At 38.8% G+C, this 23,353-nt stretch overlaps 1 protein-coding gene across 6 annotated transcripts in view; it reads left to right on the top strand.

Moving 5' to 3' along the window:
- LRBA (LPS responsive beige-like anchor protein) overlaps positions 1-23,353 on the top strand; it is a 366,633-nt gene that overhangs the window by 173,931 nt on the left and 169,349 nt on the right. For all 6 annotated transcript variants that reach the window (XM_040065850.2, XM_040065848.2, XM_040065849.2 and 3 more), the window contains exons 38-39: positions 15,096-15,220; positions 22,664-22,810. In XM_040065850.2, coding sequence (XP_039921784.1) covers positions 15,096-15,220; positions 22,664-22,810 — 272 coding nt within the window. The remainder of the gene's footprint in view (positions 1-15,095; positions 15,221-22,663; positions 22,811-23,353) is intronic.

The following is a 23,353-nucleotide window of genomic DNA, read 5'->3' as shown; positions in this document are numbered from 1 at the left end:
CAAATACAAGAGTCTAATCCTTCTGATTATGATTTTGCAACAAAACAATAAAAGTTTAAGTAGCACAATGTCGTAAAATCCTTAATGCTGCATTCCTGTTGATATTGAAGCTTTGAAGACTAACTTCAAAGGAGGGTGAACAAGAGCAAAAAATAGATATAAAATAAACAACAAAAAAAATTGACAAGCTTGGTTTTAGAAGTCCTTTTGTATGTCAGATCTGGGAATATTGACCCGTTACTTGAACGGGCTTTAAGGCAACTTCCTTATTAATGATCCTTAGAAACACAAAGCATATGGCTGTGGGTAATAGTGTATAAAAGGGAGGGAAGTTCTGTTACGTTGTACAATAATGCTTGTGATGCAAGAATACTTTTTCTTTTTGAATAAATGAAAATACAATTTTTTATGTGTATATAAACAAACAAACAAAAGAAAACACTAACTAACAAAGAGTTAGTCACTGGATTTATTTTTTGCCATTGGTATTTGTGGGGGGTTGTTTTACATCTGTAATGTTCTCTGGTTCTAAATAATTGTGTTAAAATTTGATTACTGAAACAATATTTTCAAAATTATGATCACACCAGATAACCTGCATGTGCACACTGAGTGGTATCCTAGGAAGGCAAATATTTTTTGTTCTTAAACTTTTAGAGAATAAGAAAACTGCAGGATTCAACCTGAATGTTTACTAGTCCTTGATGCACCCTTTAAAATAAATATTTGAGGGATTGTCATTTTAAGGACAGATGAAAGAAAGGTCATATCAAAACTGTGCACCAGGGCCTGCAGTTTTATCCAATACCCACACTAATGTGCTTTGTGGCTCTCATCACTCATTTTAAAGGGTTTTTATGTTAGGTTGGTTTGGGGTTTTTCATGTTTCTGCATTGTGCTCCTAAAAACACTGTCTAGCTTTGCCATACTGTAGTGTGTGTCAGATTAAGGCAGCAGCCTTAATCTCCTGATTCCTCCTCCTCCTGTTTCAAATATGAAAAGGCAGCTTAAGCAGTGTTACCTATCCTTGCTTAAAGAACCTCGTAGTGACATCATTAAAAAGCATTTTGTTTTAATTCATTTGTTAACTTCCATGAAGCCTTTGCTACTGCTGCTGAAGATGCTAAGATGTGATTTTAGCTGAGTGATGGTATATTTGTTTTAAATATTTTTTTAGTGCTAAGGTAGGTGAGACATGACTTGTATGATTGGGATCTTAGCTATTTCAAGGAGCAGCTGTGAGATTACTTCATGGCAGGGAAATTTTGGAAGTGGAAATGCTGTGTTCGGTATTCACATACAGTATTCACCCCTTTTCTTCTGAAAAGTAACAAAGGAGCACCACACTAATATTGTAGGACAGGATTGAGATAATGGGGTCCAATTTTCAGGGAGCAATAGAAACAGGATCACTTTTATAACATTGTTGTAATACAGACATTACAGAAGAAATATTCCTCCCCTCAGCTTGCTTTCTGTTCTTGTCTGACTGCATTTTCTGTCCTCGTTAGTTCTTCATCAGATTTCTTTTCTGACCTTCTATTACTTTTCCCAGGATTTTGTCCAGTCAGACATGGGTTTTGCCCCCCTTTCTCTACTCTGACTCTTGTCCAGCTCATTCCCACCTCTGTGCTCTTTTCTCTGCTTGATCCCCAGCAGATGCATAATCCCTCTCCTCTCACATGTTTATCTTCCATGACTTCCACATCAAGATGCTTTCTTTGGTGCCTCATAGGCCCTTTGTCTCTCCTGTATCTGCTGAAATAATTTTCTTCTTTGTGCTGCTCGTGTTGTTGGGTAGAGCACTGATGAGAGAAAACCGCAAATTTCTTCGTTTTGATCTTTCTGGAGTAGCCACTACAGAGAATTTTTTGGAGAGAGAGAGAATATTTCAGAGAGGTATTCTTTTTAATTATTATTGCTATTACTATTTGTTTATAGTAAATAAAATTCTGGATGAGAGGAATTGTTCTTAGTTGGTCTTTAGGATTCATGCCTGTTTGCTGTGGACAGAACACAAGACTATTCTTGGTGGGTTTGATGCATGTGAGGTCACAGTCTGGGTGTGATGGGGCAGCCTGAGAGGCACAACCCAGGGGAAGATGGGCAGCATCTTCAAAGGTGTTTTGCCATCAGCAAACACCTACTGATTGTGTACAGCCTGTGGACTTCCAAAGCCTTTAGCAGGGCCCTGTTTGGCAGCTTTGTACAGAAACAACCAGTGAAATACTTTGGACAACAACTTCTGTGTGAAAATTGAACTGAAGTTCTGTTAACGTAGCTGCCTTTGATTTGACAAATTTTATTACCAATTATTAAAATATAGTAAAGAGAAAGTAGAATTTCTCCTCCAAATCCCATGCATTGTGCTGTAATCTTTGTGATGATTGCAAGTCTGTCTCTGTTCCCTTCACTGCCCCCTTCCCTCATGGGAAATTTTTGGGGAAAATGCCATCTTGCAGCGATTAGTATCGAAGATTGGTTACTTCTATCATATGGTTTGGTAAGTAATGCTCAGCTATTGCTGTGATTTGCTGCTTGCCTATATAGCTTCACACATGTATTTCATTTCCAAAGTTAAGCAAAGTTATTCCCTATAAAGAGGGTGAAAGTCTAGATGAAAGCCATCCCTTTTGTGAAAACCATATTCTCTGTCCCTCTTAGTGACTGGTACAACAAAGTAAATTTTAATGGTGCATGATACTGAAAATGAATCCTGTGACCTTGAGAAGTCGTAGCAGAAGATCAGGTTTTATTTGAGTCCTTTTGCCATTGTTTGCATTACTGCATCTTTAATTTTTAGTTGCAAACTGTAGTTCAAGTAGCTGTGTGTATATTCTGTACTTGAGACAGTCCAAATTAAAATTCCTAGGTTACTTAAAAAAACCTGAACTGGTTTGTGTATCAATTAATGTTTTTTATTCTTTCTAGGGCTCTGTTCATGAAAGCATTAGTGTTTTTACAGCAATGGAAAGCATTTAATTTTATCTTATCCTTGAAATCTGTTACAAACTATATAGACTTTTTATTCTGAAAAGGAATGTGAAAATATTCAATTATCGTGATGAAATGAAGCAGTCTTTTCTTGATTTTGAGTATCATTCTGAATTGACTCTTCTGTCAGGAGAGAAGCTAATTGCAAAAACCCTGTGCTTTTCCAGTCTTACCGTGTTACCAGTAACCAGTGTTACCGTGACTTCTCTTTATGGGTTTTTTCTGTAATGGATTTAATAGACTTGGTAAACAAGGTTTCTTGAAAAAGTTGTGTTACAAACTGTATCAAAATGTTTTGAGTTCTTTCGTTTTTTCGTCATTGCCTACTAAATAAGTACGTTAGTTTAGCAGGAACAGTACATGGTTATTTCTAAAGCTGTATAATGGAGAGAGGCGTGACTAGAGATAATTGCAGATGCAGATTATTTATGCAGGAGGGAGATTATGTTCAAGGAGGAAAATATGCATTATGATGCAGTACACTTAAATTATGCTTATAAGTATCTGCACCATAAGTTAAGAGTGGTGTGGTCTTAAATAATCTTCTCTGAAGAATTTACATAAAACAAGAATTAACATCTCCAGCAAAAAATGTGGAGAATTGTATGGTTATTACAGAGAGCTGTTCTGTTCTCACATTTGCATTCCAGATTTTAAGTAAGAAGTTTATAGTTTTGTTAGAGGAGTCTCTTTAGTACCTAAAGGATTTTTCTTTTCAGCATCCCAACTGTAGCTTTTTTGGGAACATTAGTATCACATACTACACAGATACTTGGTGGAATTCTATGGTCAAAAAAAGATTTCTGGAGAACTCTTTACCTTGGTGCTGAAGGGACACGTTAGAACATTCTCAGAAATGTGCAGAGTTCCACCATGTTGTTTTTCACTGCAGTGATTCCTCCCAAGCTTGGGAATTGAGGGCACTGATACTTGGATTTATTTGAAGTCGCTGTGGATGAGTACTTGGAAGAGAAATATATTAGGAGGAAGAGAGAGTATAAATAGACAAACCACATTAGACTCAGGAAATCCCCTGAGCTGAAAATGGAAACTGGCAGAGTGCTTGGGGAGAAGTTGTACAGGATTGGATTGATCTTGCTCTTCGTTAAGCCACCACTGACATTCTGGGATGCGGAATTTCAGGTTAGACCTTCAGTGAGAAAAGGTACAGAAATTTTTTGTGCTCTTTCTGTCCTCTGGGTGCATTCATGTCCCTCTTCTGCAGGGACAAGGAGCTCTTTGAGTGGTTGATGGCATGACTGCAGTGATGGATTTTGCCTGCAGCCCTGTGTGAGTTACTCTGGAGCCCCTGGTTCTCCTCTTTGATGGGGAGTTTCTTGGTGATGTTGTTTCCCATTGGGAGTGACAGGGTTGTTTCCATTTCATTCATTCTGTGATGGGATTGCTGTGTTGAGAAGAACAGCCTAATATTGAGAAAGTTGTTTCAATGTTAGCAAAGAACCTAAAGAGGTACGTTGGTTTTCCTACTGTTTTGGTGGATTGTGTCTGTTGTTGTTTGGTTGGGGTTTTTTGGTGAATTTGTCTTAAAAACAAATAGAGCAGCTAGATGAAGAGAGAGGAGCTGGAAGCCTTATCAAGAGAGATAATAACTTCCATGAAGAAGAAATTTCATTCTTTTTAACATGTGCCTCTATGGATGCTAACGCAGAGGGGAAAGAAGTTGTGGGTGTTATGCTCATGCTTAAATCACCGAAATGAAACAGGAAACATTTCCTGGTTTGTTGCTTCTTTCGCTTTCATTTTCCAGTCCTTTTATCAATGCTGTTTTATTATGTTGCATTTAACATTTAGTATTAGTCTTGAGAATAAAGTAGGAACATGTGGAGGAAAGAATATTACAATATCTCTTGTATTGATCGGTCCAAGTGTTTGTTACCAAGTTTTCTGTTGCTACATTTCTCTCTTGGCATATCTGTAGAAAAGAAGTTGCATCTTCTCAGTTGGCAGCTTCTGATGTGTCAGTGTACAAGGATTACTCTATCAAAAGAAACCTTGGGTGGTTTAGCACTTTTAACATTGCTCATTCTTTACTGCGAGGAGTCCTTTGGTAGGTTTTGTAACGTTGATAAGGATGGCTTCCCCGCTTCTGTTTTGTCAATATCGTGAGGGTTTCACAACCTTCCTGACCCTTGGGGCATCAGTGGATCTCAAGAGGCAGTTCAGGAGCTTTGATAGTTTTGATAGGACTTGTCGAGTAACACTTTTGAACTTGTCCCGTCTGCAGTGCCTATGAATTGCCAGCCTTTTGTCTCCTGCTTTGTTGATGACATATAATAGAAGAGAAGGTGTGTTTGCAGGCTACCCCTTCCTTTATTTAAACCTTCAGTAAATATAGAATTCTCTGTGTGGTCCAGGAAATGATGCTTTATCATAATTCAGTGCTGTGGGGTTTTTTTAGAGATACTTGGCAAGGCTTTCAAGGGAGAAATTTATTTAATAAAATTAAGCCTTTTTAGAGGGAGTTGAGTCCTGTTGCTCTTTCCTAAGGATGCTGTGCTAGTATGGAAACAGGAGTCTTGCTCCATGTGCTTCTCAGTGGTCTTGCTGCCTTGTGCTTATTGTTTCCTGTCTCAGAGCACAGTACAATGTTTGCAGTTACTCCAACTCTCTCTTACATGTGTTCCTGCAATCATCACTAAATGAAATCATTTCCCAGATTTTGCTCTCCTCAGATTTTAAATCCTGAATTAAATCTCGGACAGAAGTGTTTGTTAACCTTTAAATCAAATCATACTTGATTTGACTTGATTGGGATATTTTTTTTTAAGCTTTGATTTTAATTGTATCAGAGAATAGAAGAAATGCAGGTGATATTGAAGTTGGGTGTGTAAGGTGTCAGTATCCTAACCTGCAATCTGAATTGAGAATTCCTTTCCCAAGGTGCTGTCTAACAGTAGCCAAATTTGCTGTGAACTTTAGAGACTTGCCTGCTCCCCCTTCCATAATTTCAAGCAGAGGTACAAGGATGTTCAAAATCATTCGTGATTAAGCAAGAGGTTGAAGGGGGAATTCCCTTGTGTCCCCAGATGCACTCAAATTCTGTCCACAGTAAAAAGACAAAATTAATGTATTTTTGATATTTAGGCGTTTAGAGACCTCATGGAGATTTGTCTTCTCTTTATTATTTTATGTTACAAAGAAAAGTTGTGCCTAAGTCTCAGTCATCTTTTTTTGTTCCTCTCTATGGTGTTGAACTGCTGAGTTAATTTGGTTAATAGATAGTAATTTTAACTTAAAAAAAACCCCATACAAACCAAACCAAATAATCAAAAGAAAAAAAAAAAATCCCACAAAAAATCAAATAAAACCCTCCAGTCACTTCAGACCTTTTTGGAAGAGGAATCAGAAAAAATATACACAAAAGAGAAAAAAACCCCAAACTTCCTGTAGAAGAACATAGAGCAGAAAAGTATTTATTGAATCAGAGGGGTGCACTATTACATTTTTATGGAAGCAAGAAAAGTATCCAGCTGTTAAGAGAGCTATAAAAAAAAGATACAGGTTAGCCACAGCTCTTAAAGTGTAGATATATGGGAGTGTGATTTCATCCTGTTTCTTCTAGAAGAGATGAAATGTTTGTGGCAGGTCAAATCCAAGAGTTTTGGGAAAAGCTTTACTGTTATTCCTGTATTTAATACTTTTGGGGTCAGAACAATGTACAGACAAAATCACCGAACTGACCAGATTTTCTTGTTTTGGTCAAAAGTTGATCTATATTATATCCACAAATGCTGAAAGATGATGTCAAATTCCAAGCTACTTGAAAGAATTAATCATAATATTTCAAAGTACGCTATTCCTCACAGAAAACCTGCTGTTGCTGTAGTTAGTGGGAGAATAAATTGTTACTTCCTGTGCATGTGCTTAAGGTGAAAGCATCAGAGCCAACAGGAATGGCTAAGGAGATTAAGATGGAGCTGGCTCCTTTGTCATATGGCATCCTTCAACATTTATTCTTAGAATCAGTTGCTCATTTTGGCAAGAAAGGGGTGACCAAGTACTGCAGATTAAAATTCCTCATTATCAGACAAAGAGCAAGAAACCTCCAGCAAGATGCAGTGTACCTATTTTTTGTTTATTGTAAGAATTATTGTTATTTTCAATATGAACAGCAGTTTATGGGGTCTGTATGAGCTGTAGTTACTTTGCAAAACAAATGTTGTTGACTGCAGTTGGGTGTAGGATGTGTGAGATTTGCAGAGATTTATGAGCAGCTAGGCCAAAGCATCTGGCTGCAAATTTGCTATACTTTCATTCTTTCATGTCTAAATCATGTCTAAATTAATTTTGCTGAAAGCCAGAAGAAAGTTTTCGTGTTAACTTCTGGTAGAAAAGCGGGGTAGTTTCCATTTCAGTTAATTTAGAATTAATCTTGACAGAAATGCAGCACGGATTGAACTGTGTCTCATGGTGAAGTCTTTGGAAGTGCAGCTTTATTTTAGGCCGATCATAGTAAGATCAGCCTAAGATAAGATAGTGATTGCAGAATGCATGATTAGAACTGTACCACGTACTTAAGTGAGCCCCCTTTGAAGTATCAGTGTGCACTGGAATGCCAGCACTTCAAAGAATGCTCCAAAAAGCTGGGACTGTGGTTAGCTACCAAGGGGTTAATAAAGATCAAAGGAGTGCATACATGAACTCATACATAAACAGGACTGGTTTTAAACTGGAGGTTAATAACACCATTATCTAGGACAGCAACACCTTGAAGGTGGGCTTGTCTTCCCTGACATGGTGCTTTATAATGCGTAAAGGGAGACTGAAACATTTATGGGCAACATTTTTTCTGGATTGCTTTTTAAATGAGGAAGTCAAAGCTTGTCAGTGCAGAAAAGAGTCTCTGTGATACCTGAAATTGGCATTGTTCTTCTGGTTTTGTTTGCATCCTAGTTAGGTGGGAAAGGATTTTTGGTACGATTCCATGAAAACAGAAATCAGGAGTCCTGGGCAAGGAGTTGCAGCTGAGGTGCCTAATGAGACAAAGAGATAATCTCCTACTTACTGTGTAGAAGCATAGTAACAACATTTCTACTAGTTTTTAAAATGCAAAATCTAGGAATTACAGATCTGTGTTGTTTGTACTGTCGTGTTTTTATGGGGAAATAGCATGCAACATCTGTTAAGACAGACTTCCCTTGTGACATTCCCTTGACATTCCCTTCTCCTCTACCCTGGAAGCACCTGGGGTTTAAACTGTACAAAGGGCTCCTACAACTGTGCTGAGTCCTCAGAGTTCTGTGCTAAATCCATGCACGTGAAGTTCATAGCCTGCTTTTCACATCTCTTTCTTCTGAAGGACTCACAGAAGAATGACACTACCCTCTCTTCAGCAAACTCCCCTCCACATGCACCTTTTGATAAAACCGACGTGCAGATAAAGGCAAAGGTCTTTTTTAGGAAAAGGAAAAAAAAAAAATCCTTTATGGATAAAGCCAAATGTTTTCTTGGAGAAGGGTTAGAAGAAGTAGATAGACTGTGCTGATTTAATGGATTACATTAGTGCTCTGCATAATTGATGTTATGCCAAAGAAGTTGTACTCAGTGGCCTTGGGCCTTTGTTATGATCAGTTCCTGTTACTGCAGCAGTAACTGTGGCAGAGATTAAGAGCCTGCCTGCACGTGAGCGTTTTTTTCTTAAGGATTCCCAGATTTTTCCATTTGTGGAAGTCTGTATCCTGAAACTATGTAATATGAATGTCTATGTGTGGGGAAAATGAAGATAACATGAAAAGGCAGAGACTTTGTTAATATTAGATTATGATTACATGATATGTTCTTCCTCATCCTTTCCTTCCTTTCTCTCACCTACACATCTCTTTCCCTTATTTTTAATAACTTAGTTGCTGATGAGGCTGCAAGGTGAACAGGTCACTGATATAAAACAGAATAAAAACAATGAACTCTAATAATCCCTGCTGGTTACTGTGTTTTGGTTGGGGGTGGGGGCACACAAATGCTTGTGTGAATGCTGCTGAGAGAGGGAGAGAGAGTTGAACTGCAACAGGTTGTGCCATTGAAGAAAGTATAGTAGTAATTGAAGAAAGTAATGTAGGCAGCATTTCCAAAGATCTCAATGCACTTATCAGGATTTAATTAATCTTTAATGTCCTGAAGTAGATGCATTATCAAATCAAATCTTTTCCTCCGTGCTTTGGTAGTATGGACAAAGTGGGAATCAGGTCAGGAACCTGATTTACGGAAAAAGTAGTTTTCCCTACTGCATCAGTACTCTGATTTGTCACGTGGCAAACACTTGTGCATGGGATCTCTGCATGAAATGTGGAACCTGGTAGTGCTGCTGAGAACTTGCCTGTTAACGTCAGCATTTGCTTTGCCATCATCAAGGTCAATGTTTCATTTTCCAAAGTGTGTCATATATTTTTGGTTATGTTACAGGTCAGTAATATATCTAGATATGTACAAAGCATTTTTTAGGTAAATGTTTATTGACGTGTGATTAGTAGTGTGATCTGGTGTAACTTCGTTTTTTTAGAACACAGTTTGTGGAAGCTCATTACAAGAGTATTGAATTGCTTCAGAAAATGTTTCACTGGCTTTCTGAAATTAAATTTTATCGAGTCAGTTAGTGGAATATACCTTGCATTTTGCTATTACATACAAAATATGAGATATTTTAGTTAATATTCTGGACATCCAGCTGAATGCAATGGAAATGCAATGGATTTCAATTTGCAAGATCAGGTAGCCTCTTACATTACAAGATGCCCTGCAGTTTGCTGGAGGTGCTCCACCAAAGATTTTGCAGTATTTTCCAGAACTTCAGCACTTTTATTGACATTTTGGATTGATAATCAAGTCAGTGTTGAGGGATGAACAGATGGAGGGCAGCCCTGCCCAGAAGGACTTGGGGGAGCTGGTGAAGGAGAGGCTGAACGTGACCCATCACCTCAATGTGCACTCACAGCCCAGAGAGCCAAACGTGTCCTGGGCTGCATCCCAAGCACCGTGGGCAGCAGGGGAGGGAGGGGATTCTGCCCCTCTGCTCTGGTCTGGTGTGATCCCATCTGCAGTGCTGCATCCAGCTCTGGGATCCTCAACATGAGCCTGGTAAGAGTCCACAGTGCCATGGAGATGATGAGAAGGCTGGAACACCTCTCCTGTGAGGAAAGGTTGGGAGCTGGGGCTGTTCAGCCTGGAGAGGAGAAGGCTCCAGGGAGACCTTGCAGCACATTCCAGTACCTAAAGGGGCTACAAGAAAGATGTAGGGGGACTTTTTACAAGAACATGGAGTGACAGGACAAAGGTAGATGTCTTTGCACTTAGAGGGCAGGTATAAATTAGATATTGAGAGGAAATTCTTCACTGTGGGGGTGGTGAGGCACTGGTACAGGTTGCCCAGAGAAGTTGTGGATGCCCCATCCCAGGAAGTGGTCAAAGCCAGGTTGGATGAGACTCTGAGAAACCTGGTCTAGTGGGAGGTGTCCCTGCTCATGGCAGGGAGTTTAGAACTGGATGATCCTTAGGGTCCCTTCCAGCTAAAACAGTCCTATGATTCTGTGATTCAAATGCAAATGGTTACTGTTGGGTTTTTTGTAGGTTTGTTTGTGTTTTTTTGGCTTTTTTGGGGAAAAATGTTTGTGTCTATTGCAGAAAATATCTCATCTGAGTTCTTGAAACATTTTACGTGGAAGCAAAAGTTGCCTAGATATAGACCAAGAAGCATTCCTGAACAGTGTTAAAATAATCTGGCTTATCTTTCCTTTTAAGTTGGGCACCACTGTTTGCGTTCTTTGATTGCTTTTTTGTGTAATTTAGAAGGAGCACCTGATATTGTGGATTTGATGAGCTGTTGCAACCAAAGTGTGTAATAAATTATAACCAGAAGTTGGAGTAGACATGCAGTTGGTGATGGAGAAATCGTGGACCTGCCTTCTTTTACATTTCTTTTCAGATCTGTACTGTTTTTCCTGATGCATGAGCAGTGTTGCCACCCCGTTTTTGGCTGTCTATGAAACTAATTTAGCCTAAGTCTCTTGTGTTTGAGCATCTACACCTTAGGAATTGTCATCACTGACTGATTGCCTTGCTGATGGTCTTAGTGAAGAGACCAAGGATTGGTTAGGTTTGGAGATTGACTCACCTGCTTAACTCTACAGTTAGAGTTCTGACAAGGAGTGTGCAGTCTCAAAATTTATCTTGGTATCTTCAAGCAGGCTTCTCTGCTTTTAAGTTTGTTGTGATTGTCTTTTGTGGAAGTGGGTTTTGTTGCCTTTAAGGTTAAAAAGCCTGCTAGATAGAAGAGGTCTTTTAGAGCTCTTTTAGCTCTGTCTCTGAATATTTCTATAATACTATGCTCTTTTGCTTTTCTTTCAAGTTCTTGTTTTACTTTTCTGCTCTGTATTTGTTTATTTGCTATTTCACTCATCTAAGGATCTCAGTGGGGGCTTCTGTGGTGTGCTAAAGTCCATTCTCAGTTAACTGGTAGCTTGGGTACAATCCTAAATGGTGCAACCCACACTGGGGTGTTGTCTGTTTCTTTTCTGGGACAGCAGAGCATTTGAAATACAGACATTACAAAAAGTAATTCTTCAGCAACTGCATGATCCTCTCATTGTCCTTTGGTATGTCTTAGATTCAGTTTAAATCTATTAGGGTATGAGGGCTAATAGGTAGTTTCCATGCCTAAAATACCTTTGTTACACCATAATAAAACTAATACAGCAGTTGGTATATTTTGTCTCCAACTGTCCTTATCTTTGAAGCTGGTAGGAAATACAGGTTTCTTGTTCTGAGAGTGGCGATAAATGAGCATTTAGACTTTTCCTCACTGCCCACAGTGAAATGACTTACTTTTTCATGACACAAAATGCTGAGGAAACGGGTTATATTGGTCATTTAATATTCAGTCTCATCTCTCTACAATGAAGTTAGGTGCATGGGAATGAGAGGAAGGTTTTCTCTCAATTCTGAGTACATAGCCTGGTAATTTGGGAAGCTGTTGGAAAAATGAAGCAATATAATGCTTATCCTATTTGAATAAAACACTTAATATAAAAGCTTTGTTTCTATTCAGTCAATATTGTTACTAAGGAACCACTAATTACTGCGTATCATGTTGGAGGGGGCCCTGACAAATCTATGCAAATAATATGATTTATAATTCATAAATCCCCGATCCCCTGGGTGATGTTGCTCTTGCACTTAGACTAATTGAGTACTTATGTTCATCGATCCGGTCCATATAGCACCTTTAGTCCATATATGGCAGCCTTTACTGCAGGGCCAGGAACTCTTGTTGTCAAATGTCCTCTGTAGATGCTGTAGTGTCCCCAGAATCTGCCTCCTTGGCCCTTTGCGTCACAGTCCTTCAGTCTGCCAGCAGTCAGTTCTGCCCAGATCAGAGCAGTATTTCTGTCTGTCCCCCCCTGGTTGCAGAGGTACAAAGCATGGTACGGTATTGCCTTTTGGGGATGGGACTGCAGTGGTTAATTGCTCTTACTAGTGAGGCAGTGTGCTGCAGTAGTTGTGTTTTGTACTGGTTTATATTGGTTCAAAACCACGTTTTTCCCAGTAGCTGCTCACAAAAAGAGCTTCCTTGCAGCAATTAATCAACAGAAGTGTTTATTTTTGGCTTTGCGGGGTTTTGTTGGATGTTTTTCTATGTGCGAAGAGTAGATAATTTTTTTCTCCCTCATGATGCAGTGGTTGCCAGCACTCACAAATACTAAAATACACGGTCTGATAGTGGTTACATAGTTGTGTGTGAATAATCAGTGCACCACTGAAGGAGATAGAATCCTATGCAAATTTCATATGCAGAACTGAAAATAAAAGCAAGGGACTAAAGATGTATTATGTTTCAGGATAATATTTCATGCCTGATCATTGTTACCTATTTTCCTAATAATTTTAGCATAGTTTTGTAATGCGCTATAATTGTAATTGTTATCCAGAAGAATGGCATCACTTACTTCTATCAAAACTGCGGCGAAGTAGATGAATGACAAATTAATAATTTACCATCTTTGCATAATACTGTAACCCAGAACACCAGAAGGATTGATGGCAGAAGAGGTTAACAAATTTTAGCGGCTTCCATTAGCTTTTCGTTGTCATATGTTTGTGGTGCCGGCTGAAATAAGCTTTGTAGGAGATCCCAGTCCAGGGAACTAATTACTCGTGCCGATTGCCACCCTGATGAATAGACCCTCATTGTATCATTCCCCTGAAGACGAGGAGCAGGCTGTGATTCACGACTGCATCCTGGCTGATATTTGATAATAATTTTAACAGATAAATGTAGGAAGGCAGAATGATGAAGTGCCTATCCATGCTCTACGACTATCAAAGGCATGCACATAACCAGCTGTGTTCTGCCTTTTTTCTAAAATCACTAATGGAGAATTTTAAGTTATTAAACGACCTTTGAATAAACCCGTATCTTCCTGTATTTTGTAGTTTTTCTTTGGATAATTATTCCAAAATCGTTTGGTCTTATAATCAGAGCAGCCCAATTTTAGCGTGACTGTAATACAGACAAGTGTGAAAATAAGATACTGCGGAATTTGATTCCAATAGTTCAGTATTTTTCTGAAATTAAGCAATTAGAAGGTGAAGGCTAACACTGCCTTTTCTTTGGTGTTAGAAATAGGCATAGAATTTTAATGAAGAATGCAAAGACAATCTCCATTTTGATAAAATTATTTTGTCGGAATTTTTAATTCATGTTTTTTAATTCAAACAAATCATGTTTGAGAGTAGTGTTATGCAAATCATTCTGGCTTTTGTTATTACATTTGTTTGAAACCTTGATTTACCTTAAATAAAACTAATTTCTGCCTTTAAACATCAGAGCTACGAATGTAGACACCAAGTGTTTTTAACATTGTGATCTGTAAATTAGTTGTGCCTATTCATTTGTCAGTGTTGACAGGTATACTTTCTGTTAGCTCCTGCATCAGAAATGGAATATATATCAGTGTTTTCATCTATTGTTTTAATTCTGGCTCTGTAAACAAACCAAGTTTGTGTTTTTTAATCTGAGCATACACGTTTTCAGGGTATCGTGGCTATTCTATGCCTCAGGTATTTTCTGTTTGCTTATTTGCCATACCTGAAATTGGCATTTTCTGTACATTTTCTGGGCTAAAATACTGTTTTACAGTGGCTTTCATTCATGATCATCTAAACAGATAGTAACTGGCACTTATATATGACTATATTAAAAAGATCTACGTATATTTGGAGCGTAAAACGGAAAATAATGAATTTGATATAACCTTTTCTAGATGTAATTTTTTAAAAGTACTCTTTCTATGTCGCAATTATTGCCCATCATAACATGTAGTTTTTAATTAAATGTAAAAACACAACTACATAAACCAGAAATGCAATCTGATTTGCTCGAAAATAGATTGCTGTTTCACTCTCCTGGAATGGTTTATTTAAAAACAGTAAATGGAAAAGAAATGCATTTTCTTGTGTTGTTCTAAGCCTCAGGGGCTAAATGTAATGAATATTTTAAGAGATTATTTTAATTAAATTCCTGCACATCTAAACAGAGTAATATTTTATTATCACATACATAACCATGTAACTGAGGTATTCATTAAAGTTAACACTTTCTGGACCAAGAATTCATGGCATGATTTACTGACCTTGTGCAAAAAGGCACAAATTAGGAAGAAAAATGAAGGGGGACAGACTTTGATTAATATAGGTAATGCTATACCATATTTATAATAGCCTTTTCCCTATTCTGGTTTATAAATGCAGTCACTGAGAAAGGTGCCCTGCTGAGGCTGAAATGAGGCTGAAATCGGAGCACATGCCACTAGAGTGTGGGGAAACTGATCACACTGTCAGCAATTCATTTCAAAATGATGTATTTAGTGCTCATTTCACCTTCCAAGAAAAAAGGGAAAGGAGTTCCTTAGACTGGAAGGTGATATTGTTATTTTCAAGGACATACCTAAGTAAAAGATTGCAGAAAGGGGGGGAGGTTAGGGAAAAAAAAGGCGAAAGCGGCGCAAACAAGGAGAGCTTTATGCAGAAATTCAGCGCTACCATGCTGGTTGATAATTGCTAACATATGTGGCTCCTCTGTTTCATTGTAGTCGTCCTCGTGAGTTCTGGCGCCTCGACTACTGGGAAGATGACTTGCGGCGCCGGCGACGATTTGTGCGTAACCCCCTCGGATCGACACATCCTGAAGCGACACTCAGGGCAGCCGGAGAGCATGGTCAGTGTAAAATCTGCCTCCTGCCATCAGCAGCAGGTTACAGGCCGTGGTGGGAAAGGCTGGACCTTGTAGGATGCTAGCAAATGGGCCCAAAGCGAAGGCTCTCGGCGTTGCGTTTCAGGCGTGTTTTCCGTGCAGAGGTAACCTGGCCGTTCCTTCACGGCGGCGGCGCTGGTGTTTGCTGAGCCCCTTCTTTCCATCTCAGCTGGGGTGGCGCCTTGTGCCATACCTTACAGTCCTCACTAGGCAGAGGAAAAGCGGGTGCAATTTTGCCATTAATCCCTGGACTGACTTCCACGTAAATTACCTGCTTATACTTCAGTAACTTCAGGTGAAGAATTTCTCCTGTTTAAAATCCACACCAATTATTTCAGTTAGCACATATCTGCCTATTGTTGCAGATATATTAGAGAGGAAATAACACTTCTACAAGTTAAACTCTACCTTTGCTTAAGTCCTCAAGTTTTTCTGCAAGAATTTTATATGGAAAAAAGAGTAGCAAATGCTGATGTGCAATATATTGCTTAATCAGTAAAATGGCAATGATAATTTCTACCTGGTGATTTTAAGCAAAAGAGATCGCTTTTTTCCTACAGTTATTAATCCTCATTTTGTAATCTGGGATCAGTCAGATATAAGATGCTATGTCCATTCTAGAGGGGAATGTATTTACCAAACTAATACAATAGTCAGTTTGAGAATTCTATAGTAAATCAAAATATGAACAAGCAAACAAAATCGGTGAACTTTGGGGTTTAGTACAGGATTTTATGTCTTTACTATCTAATGAGGGTACACTGATAAGGTAGAAAAGTCTTGTACTTAAAAATAATTTGCTTATAATTAAAGCTGAGTACCCTTCACCTTGCAGGCACAAGTCATGGCACAAATAATTTAAATTTAGTTGTTTTTTTTTTTCTTTTTTAGCTTGTGAATACATACATACGCATATACATATGCCCACAGAAATCATGTGTGGGGGATAGATTTTATGTAAATTTTAGATTGTTAAGAGTATTGTATGAATGTAGAAGAACATCATAAAGTTAGTTTCCGTCAAGCATCTTAACCTCTTGCACTCAGCCTTAAAGAGCCATTTCTGGGAGAAAATGTCTACAATATGTCAGCTGATATAATGCCAACTGTGACATCAGTCCTCTGAAATAAATGACCATACAGAGAATAGTCAATAAAGTGATCTGAAAGCAATGTTTGCAAAGCCCTACATCTTTGACTGTGGAAAGAAGAACAAGATGTAGAATTAATTAACCCACATTTTACTTTGGGGGTTGTTTTCTTAGTACTATGTGTTGTTCCTATACCATGGACTTTAGGGCATGTGGGTTTTTCCTGTTTAGTGCTCCATGGATGAACAACAACTTCCCCCCCGCCTTTTAATATTATGTGTACTTTAAGTTAAATAGGTCTTGTTGCAGTTTGATGTGTTGTAGTTTTATTTTCATGTTTAATCTTTATGCTGTTTATCAAAATTTAAAAAAAATCTTTATTCTTACTGAAAAATATTTAGAGCAACCATTTAAATTTGTGTTATTAGTTCTTCCACAAGCAAAGGCACAGGAATGCAGTTATTCATTTTTCATACTAATGTGGTATTTTCACTGATCCATGCTGTATTTCAAGGGCTGTGGCTAATAATCAGTTTGTAATTGACAGGACAAAATTTTTTTGTCAATACAAAGGAAGAATTAATAAAAGTAGCCCTGTTTCAGAAGTAGCTGAGAAGCACACTTGGTAACTAATTCTGGTAATTTAAATAGACCTAATTGTTTTCTGCCTGCCTTTCTATTCAGATTGACAACCTTAACAGTCTTCTTTTGTATTTAGTTTTCTGATGTTGTTTTATTCTGAATTTTCATATTGTCTTTATCTCTTGTCCTTCTGCTGCTTTATCCATCCAGTGAATATTTTAGTTTACCCTAAGTCATTATTTAATGTGATTTCTGAAATTATAGATAGTTGTTATCTGTCTGAGTGTGTGTATGCAACTGTCTTTCTCCAAGAACTTCCACTGGCAAGGTGTAAAATAGATGACCAAAGTACAAATTCAAGTTCAACCAGAAACTATATACAATGCATAGGAGTGCAAAGATAGTTGGGATTTTCATTGTTTCATTTTGAACTTTGGCTTTCTTGGTGTGTTGTTTCTAGTTTGGTTTGGGTATTTTTTTTTCCTTGAGTTTTAGAAGGTACAGTTGTCAAAAAGATCAACTGGAGTGTCCACTTGATCAATTTCTTTCTGAATTGTGTTTATTAACTTCTAATATTAACCAATTTCATCTCAGAAATTCCAGTTGTTCTCAGATTTTTTGGAACCAGACTTTCATGATATAGATATCCCTAGGATTTGCAGAGCATTTGCCCCAGTATGTTATGGTTTCCTATCAATAATTTATCATTAATTATTCCATTTCAATTAATTTTACATGCCTGTGAAGCAAAAGCATTTTTAGATAATGTATAAAAGGTTCCCTACTGCCTATTTATGTTTTTTTTTCAAAACATCACAGACCAAAACCTGAAATTGGACATAAGGGATTTTGCCAAAAGGGAGGCAGGGGAAAATAGTGCATAAATAATGGAACAGTACAAGCAGTAACCATGCTTGATAACATGGATTTTAGCTCACTTTCATTAGAAGATACACATTATCAGCTGCTTGGTGTCTTTCAAATACAACCAGATGTATTCTCCACCCCAGAGAACTCACAGTGTAGGAAATATCCCAATTTGCAACTGTGAAAATGATTCTAAAACAATTGGAAGCCTAGATATTGTTCAGTAAAACCTAGAGAGAACAACAATCGGCTCTGTTGCAGCCTAGTTATGTGTCTTAGGAGCAAGAACCAATCTTTTCCAAGGATTGATTTGATTTGAAGGAGAACCTCTGGTGCAGAGGTGGCAGAATAAATACCTGAAGACTAATGTTCTCTGTTCAGACAATCAATACCAGCCCCATGACTATACTTCTGGCTACCTTCTAGTTAAAAACAAATTTTTTAATTCTGACAATTTAATTGCCATTCCCAAGTTCACATTAACTTGCTTGGGAAAAAAAGGCTTTAGGTAATTTTTCAAAGGGAAAAGGGAAAAAAAAAAAAAAAAAGGATCCTTCCAAACTGGCTATTTATAATAGTCAGTCTAATGGTGTATTGTGGGGAAAGGAAAAGGAGGTGAAGGTGCTGTGGTGGAAAGTTTGGGATGGAAGGAGTTAACTCTTTTCTATTCTTCCTGTCATCTCCTGTATAGAAATGGAACCAAAATTGCTTGTATAAATGTGGAAGGAAAAAAAAAAAAAAAAAAGAGTAAACTTGTTGGTATTTTGAAATTGACCCCAAAATGCAATATTTATGAGGGAATCTTTATCTGCTAGAAAACACTTTATGGAGCTTTTTAGCAAGTGATTTATTGGGGTTTTTAATTGATGTTTGTTAAAAATCTGGGGATGGGGGGTGAAAACAGTCTGTAGCATTTCCACCAAGGCAATAGGTGGAGTTCAGGGCTTTGTGCCTGCAAGGGACCAGCAGGTGATCTTCTTGAGTATTGCAGTCAACTGGTTAGTTTGCTTTGCCTCAGCTAGAAGGATGAAAAAGAAGCCATAAAGATAATATTTTAAAAGCTTGATTCGGAAGTGATTTGTTTTCCCGTTGTTACGTTTTTAAATAAATAGGGAGAGTAGACAGAAGCTTCTGGGAGCCCTTTGTAAAAAAAAACCAAAAAAAAAACCCCAAAAAACCCCAAAAACACATAGTAAGGTTTTATTTAATGCATCTTTTCCTTGAGTTGCTTTTCCTGGTGCAATTACCATTCAAAACAAAACAAAACAAAAAACCCAAAAAACCCACAAACAAACAAACCCCAAAACACATAGTAAGGTTTTATTTAATGCACCTTTTCCTTGAGTTGCTTTTCCTGGTACAATTACCATTAAAAACAAACAAACAAAAAAAAACCACCAAAAAAACCCACCAAAAACACATAGTAAGGTTTTATTTAATGCACCTTTTCCTTGAGTTGCTTTTCCTGGTACAATTACCATTAAAAAAAAAACCCAAAAAACCACCAAAAAAACCCACCAAAAACACATAGTAAGGTTTTATTTAATGCACCTTTTCCTTGAGTTGCTTTTCCTGGTACAATTACCATTAAAAAAAAAAAAAAAAAAAAAAACCAAACCAAAGACACCACAAAAAAACCCCACCAAAAACACAAAGTAAGGTTTTATTTAAAAAAAAAAAAAAAAAAAAAAAAAAAAAAAAAAAAAAAAAAAAAAGTTGTATGCAATCAGATTGAATCAGGTTGTTGATTGTTGTGTTCAGAGCACTACATAGGCCATGCCTGGAGATGTTGATCTTGGAAGGGTGTGTGGGAGTTTGTGCTAAGAGCTGCAGGGTTGGAGCCGGAGGCTCTGGTCACACCGACGTAGGCAGGCCTGGCAGAGAGAGCAGAGCAGGGTTTGGGACCTGAAATGTGAAATCCAGTGCCACATAACTCTGTGCTTAGGTGGGGTAGGAGTTTGTCACGTGATGTCATGCTCCAGCATACATCTCTCTAACCAGTAAACGTGTAAAGAGAACTAGGCCATGGCTTACCTGCACCAGAGCATTTATCTATAGAAGAATAGGTGAATCCACGTGGAATGTATTCTGTCGTGTGCAGATACACACGTGAGCATGTGTTGGCTGCAGATGTAGAGCTTTATGCACATCAGCACAGAAAAGGAAGATTTGCTTTATTTACATCAGGAAAAGCAGATTCTGGTACAGAGCGTGATGTCTCATTGCCTTCCACCAGCTGGTGTCTGCAGGTGTGTAGACAGGCATCTTCCTGTGCCTGTGTTTAAGCTGTGTTTAACTTTAACACACGTTTCACACGTGTCAGGAAATATTGGTAGCTAACGTGTGCAAAGAGATGACGAAAGTTTACAAAAATGGACTAAAATAATTCGGGGTGTAAGATCTCCTATTCAAAATGGCACATCCATAAGATGCGTGGTTTTGAATCAGCAGAGTATGAGTAGCTGGGGAAAGAATTAAGATCTGAGCAAGTGAAACAAGGGCATTATTTCTGTTATCCAGTTATCTTTGGTTTGGAAGCTGCTGTACTGATTTTATTTTTTTCTTAAAGAACGAAGGATATAATAACATTTTAGACAAGTTGTACTAAGCGTAAAAGTATTAACCTTCGCTCTTGTCTCTGAATTCAGTCTTAAATAAGAACAGGTAGAGAGCTAGTTTGGAATCAGCATCTTCAGTACAACACAGATTCTAGTAGGGGAAGCAAAAAATGGCAGGTATGTACAGTGCAGATGAGGTTTTTGAAGCAACAAATATCGTTTGCCTACATTAAAAGAAAAAAAGAAAAAAAAAAGAAAAAGAAAATAATAAATTATCTTGGACTTCATCTTGAGGTGGTTTTGTTCTATTTTACTTTTTTTGATCTTCAAGAGAGTGCTAGTGGGGCAGTGACTAAGAGTGCATGTGGTGTGTGTTAGTACACTGATGGTAATTTTACTGCTGCTAACTGAAAATCCTCAAGGGGGAGTTAATTACAGGAAAACCTTCCTAAATATCAGCCGCATATTTTCCATGACAAGAAGGTTTTTCAACTCACGTTGAACAACTCCAGAATCTGAGTTATCATTATTTACATGAGCATGTTTTGTAAGAAAGTAAAATATGTGTTTGTACAATGCAGTTAAAACTTTGCAGTAGTTTTTTTAAGGCTTTCTTACAAGTGACGGCTATTGCTAGGGCAAAAGGATCATGTGTAAATTGCATTTTATTTTGTATGGCAAGTTAATTTCCTTTTATTTCTGTTCTTCTTTGGTTGGTTTGAGGTGGAGGTTTGTGTTTGCTTTTTGTTGTTGTTGTTTGGGGTTTTTTGTAAGGTCAAGGCCTAAATCAAAACCAGTATTTGTCATTTGGGGTTTGCTGCTGTTGTTGCGATGAGGTTTTTGTAGTTTGGGTTTTGGTTTTTTGGGGTTTTTTTGTGTTTTGTTGGGGTTTTTTGGGTTTTTTCCCTTTTTTTTTTCCAGTGAGTGGATTTCTTTTTAACTTTTTTCACTGAACTGAAAAGTTTTATTATTTGCAATTTAGGTGCATATATTTACTTAAACAATTTAAACTTTATGTACTGCCACCGGGGAGTCGCTGCCTTCTGTAAATGTTTGTAGATTAGCATATTTTTAGAGGGAGCCCGTGGAACTTCAAATCAATTGTGGCAGCAATCAGAGCGAGCAGCCACCAGTGTGTTGAAGTTAGTTGGTCCTGATGTGTTTGGTGAATGTTTTTCAAACACGGCCGTGCCATGGGTATTCTCAGAGTATCTTTTGAGAAACAGTATTTTCATTTTCAACTTTAAAAAAAAAAAAAAAAAAAAAAAGGAAAGAAAATTAAAAAACCGTACACGTACACCGCTGTGTTTTGGCATTACCACAGCAAAACTTAAATGTAGAGGGAGTAATTACGTCTTTCTTTCCCTTTTTTCGACTTTTTTTTTTTCCTTTTCTTTTTTACTCCCCTTTTAATTTTATTTTTTTTTTTTTTTTCCTTTTTCTGTGGCTGCCTTGAGGCGGTGATGTCAGTGGAACAGATTCCGAGGCGGCGGTGCCGGGGGGCGCTGGGAGCGCTCCCGGGGCCCCGCGGGGCGGCGATGTCGCTGCCCGGCCACGGCGGGCACGCATTTACCGGCCCGCTGACCTTGTGCGGGGCGCAACGCGGCTACGGGCACGCTTGGCCGCTTCCCTTCCATCCCGAAAAGCCCGGCGTGAGCCCAGAAGAGCCCCGTGGGAGGCCGGGGTCCCGCGTGGCCGTGCCCCTGGGAAGCAGGTGCAGGCTGTTCTCCGCCTCCCGCCGCCACCCCGGCGCAGGTTCGCCCCGTCACCCCCCGGCGCGGAGGGCTGGGGACTCTCCTTCCCCTCGAGCTCGGCTCTCCCCGGACGGGAGCGGGAGGGATGCGGGCCGGCAGCTGCCTCCGCCTGGTCCCCGCTGCCGCGGCTTTCCCGGCGGGAGCAGCCCCGGGCGCGTCCCGCCGCTCCCGGCCCCGTCCTGCGCCGGGGCTCGCTGTGGCCGCGGCGGCCGTCCCGTGTCCTCGGCTGGAGCGTGGGTCCGGGGGTCAGGGTGGCACAGCGGGCAGCCTCCAGCTCGACCTCCCAAGGAAGGCTGCGGGGGAAGGGAGTCTGCTGTGTCCTGTTCCCCTCTCTCATAAACGCTTGAAATTGAGTTGAACGCTGCAGAGAGCGCTGGGTAATTTTGAGCAGGCTTAATAGGATTAAAACTAGATGTGTCCTAACATTAGAGGATTAAGACAGGTACTTCCCACAGCTAGTTCTAAGCAGTTTTCTTCCTGAGCTTACGTTTAAAAAAATAAAATAACACTCCTTTGTCACTGAGACCTGACTGACAGCACCCTGTCTCATTTCAGCTCCTGATGAGGATATACTTGTCAAAGGAAAGCAGTCCATCAAGAGTCAAGTTTTAGGAAACCAGAACTCAGAGAGCGAGATTCTCTTGGAAGGTGATGATGATATCATGTCATTCATGGAGGAAAGAGAAGTGGAGAACTTGACAGGTAATGTCACCTATCTGATTTTCTACTCAGCTTCTTTCCTGTTGAAGTTCTGATCTCCCCATCTCTGCAGTGAATCACGGTTTGGGATACGCACTGACAATTAACACGCTTCCCGGAACTGCGTCATTAAGATAATTTTCTGTTCACCTCAGATACTGAAGGTTTATTTGAGGAGAGTTGTGCATTCTCTTTCTCCACCTTTTTGCTTCTAAAAAAAATTCTAGAAAACCTTCCTTATAGAAAATAGCTCTACTTTGAAAAGGGCTTCTTTTGCTTTCTTGACCTCAGTCCACTCAAATCATCAGATCTAGTGGACAAATTAGGCAAGCTGTCTGTAATTTAAGGCTTTGGAGACCTTTAATTTTTTTCCTAAGTCTATAAAATTGTACATACTGGTTATTTACTTTCATGTAAAGGATTTTACTATTTTACTTGCTGGATTTAACTCTTTTAAACTCCTTAACGTTCCCCCACTGAAGTTCTTTCTCCATAGACTATGGTCTCATTAGACTCCTTTTTTTTTTTTTTTTTTTTTCTTTTCTT

The sequence above is a fragment of the Hirundo rustica genome, chromosome 5 (assembly GCF_015227805.2).
Source record: "Hirundo rustica isolate bHirRus1 chromosome 5, bHirRus1.pri.v3, whole genome shotgun sequence".
Lineage (NCBI taxonomy): Eukaryota > Metazoa > Chordata > Aves > Passeriformes > Hirundinidae > Hirundo > Hirundo rustica.
Note: the sequence above shows the minus strand (reverse complement) of the source record. Positions and strands in the feature narration are given on the sequence as shown.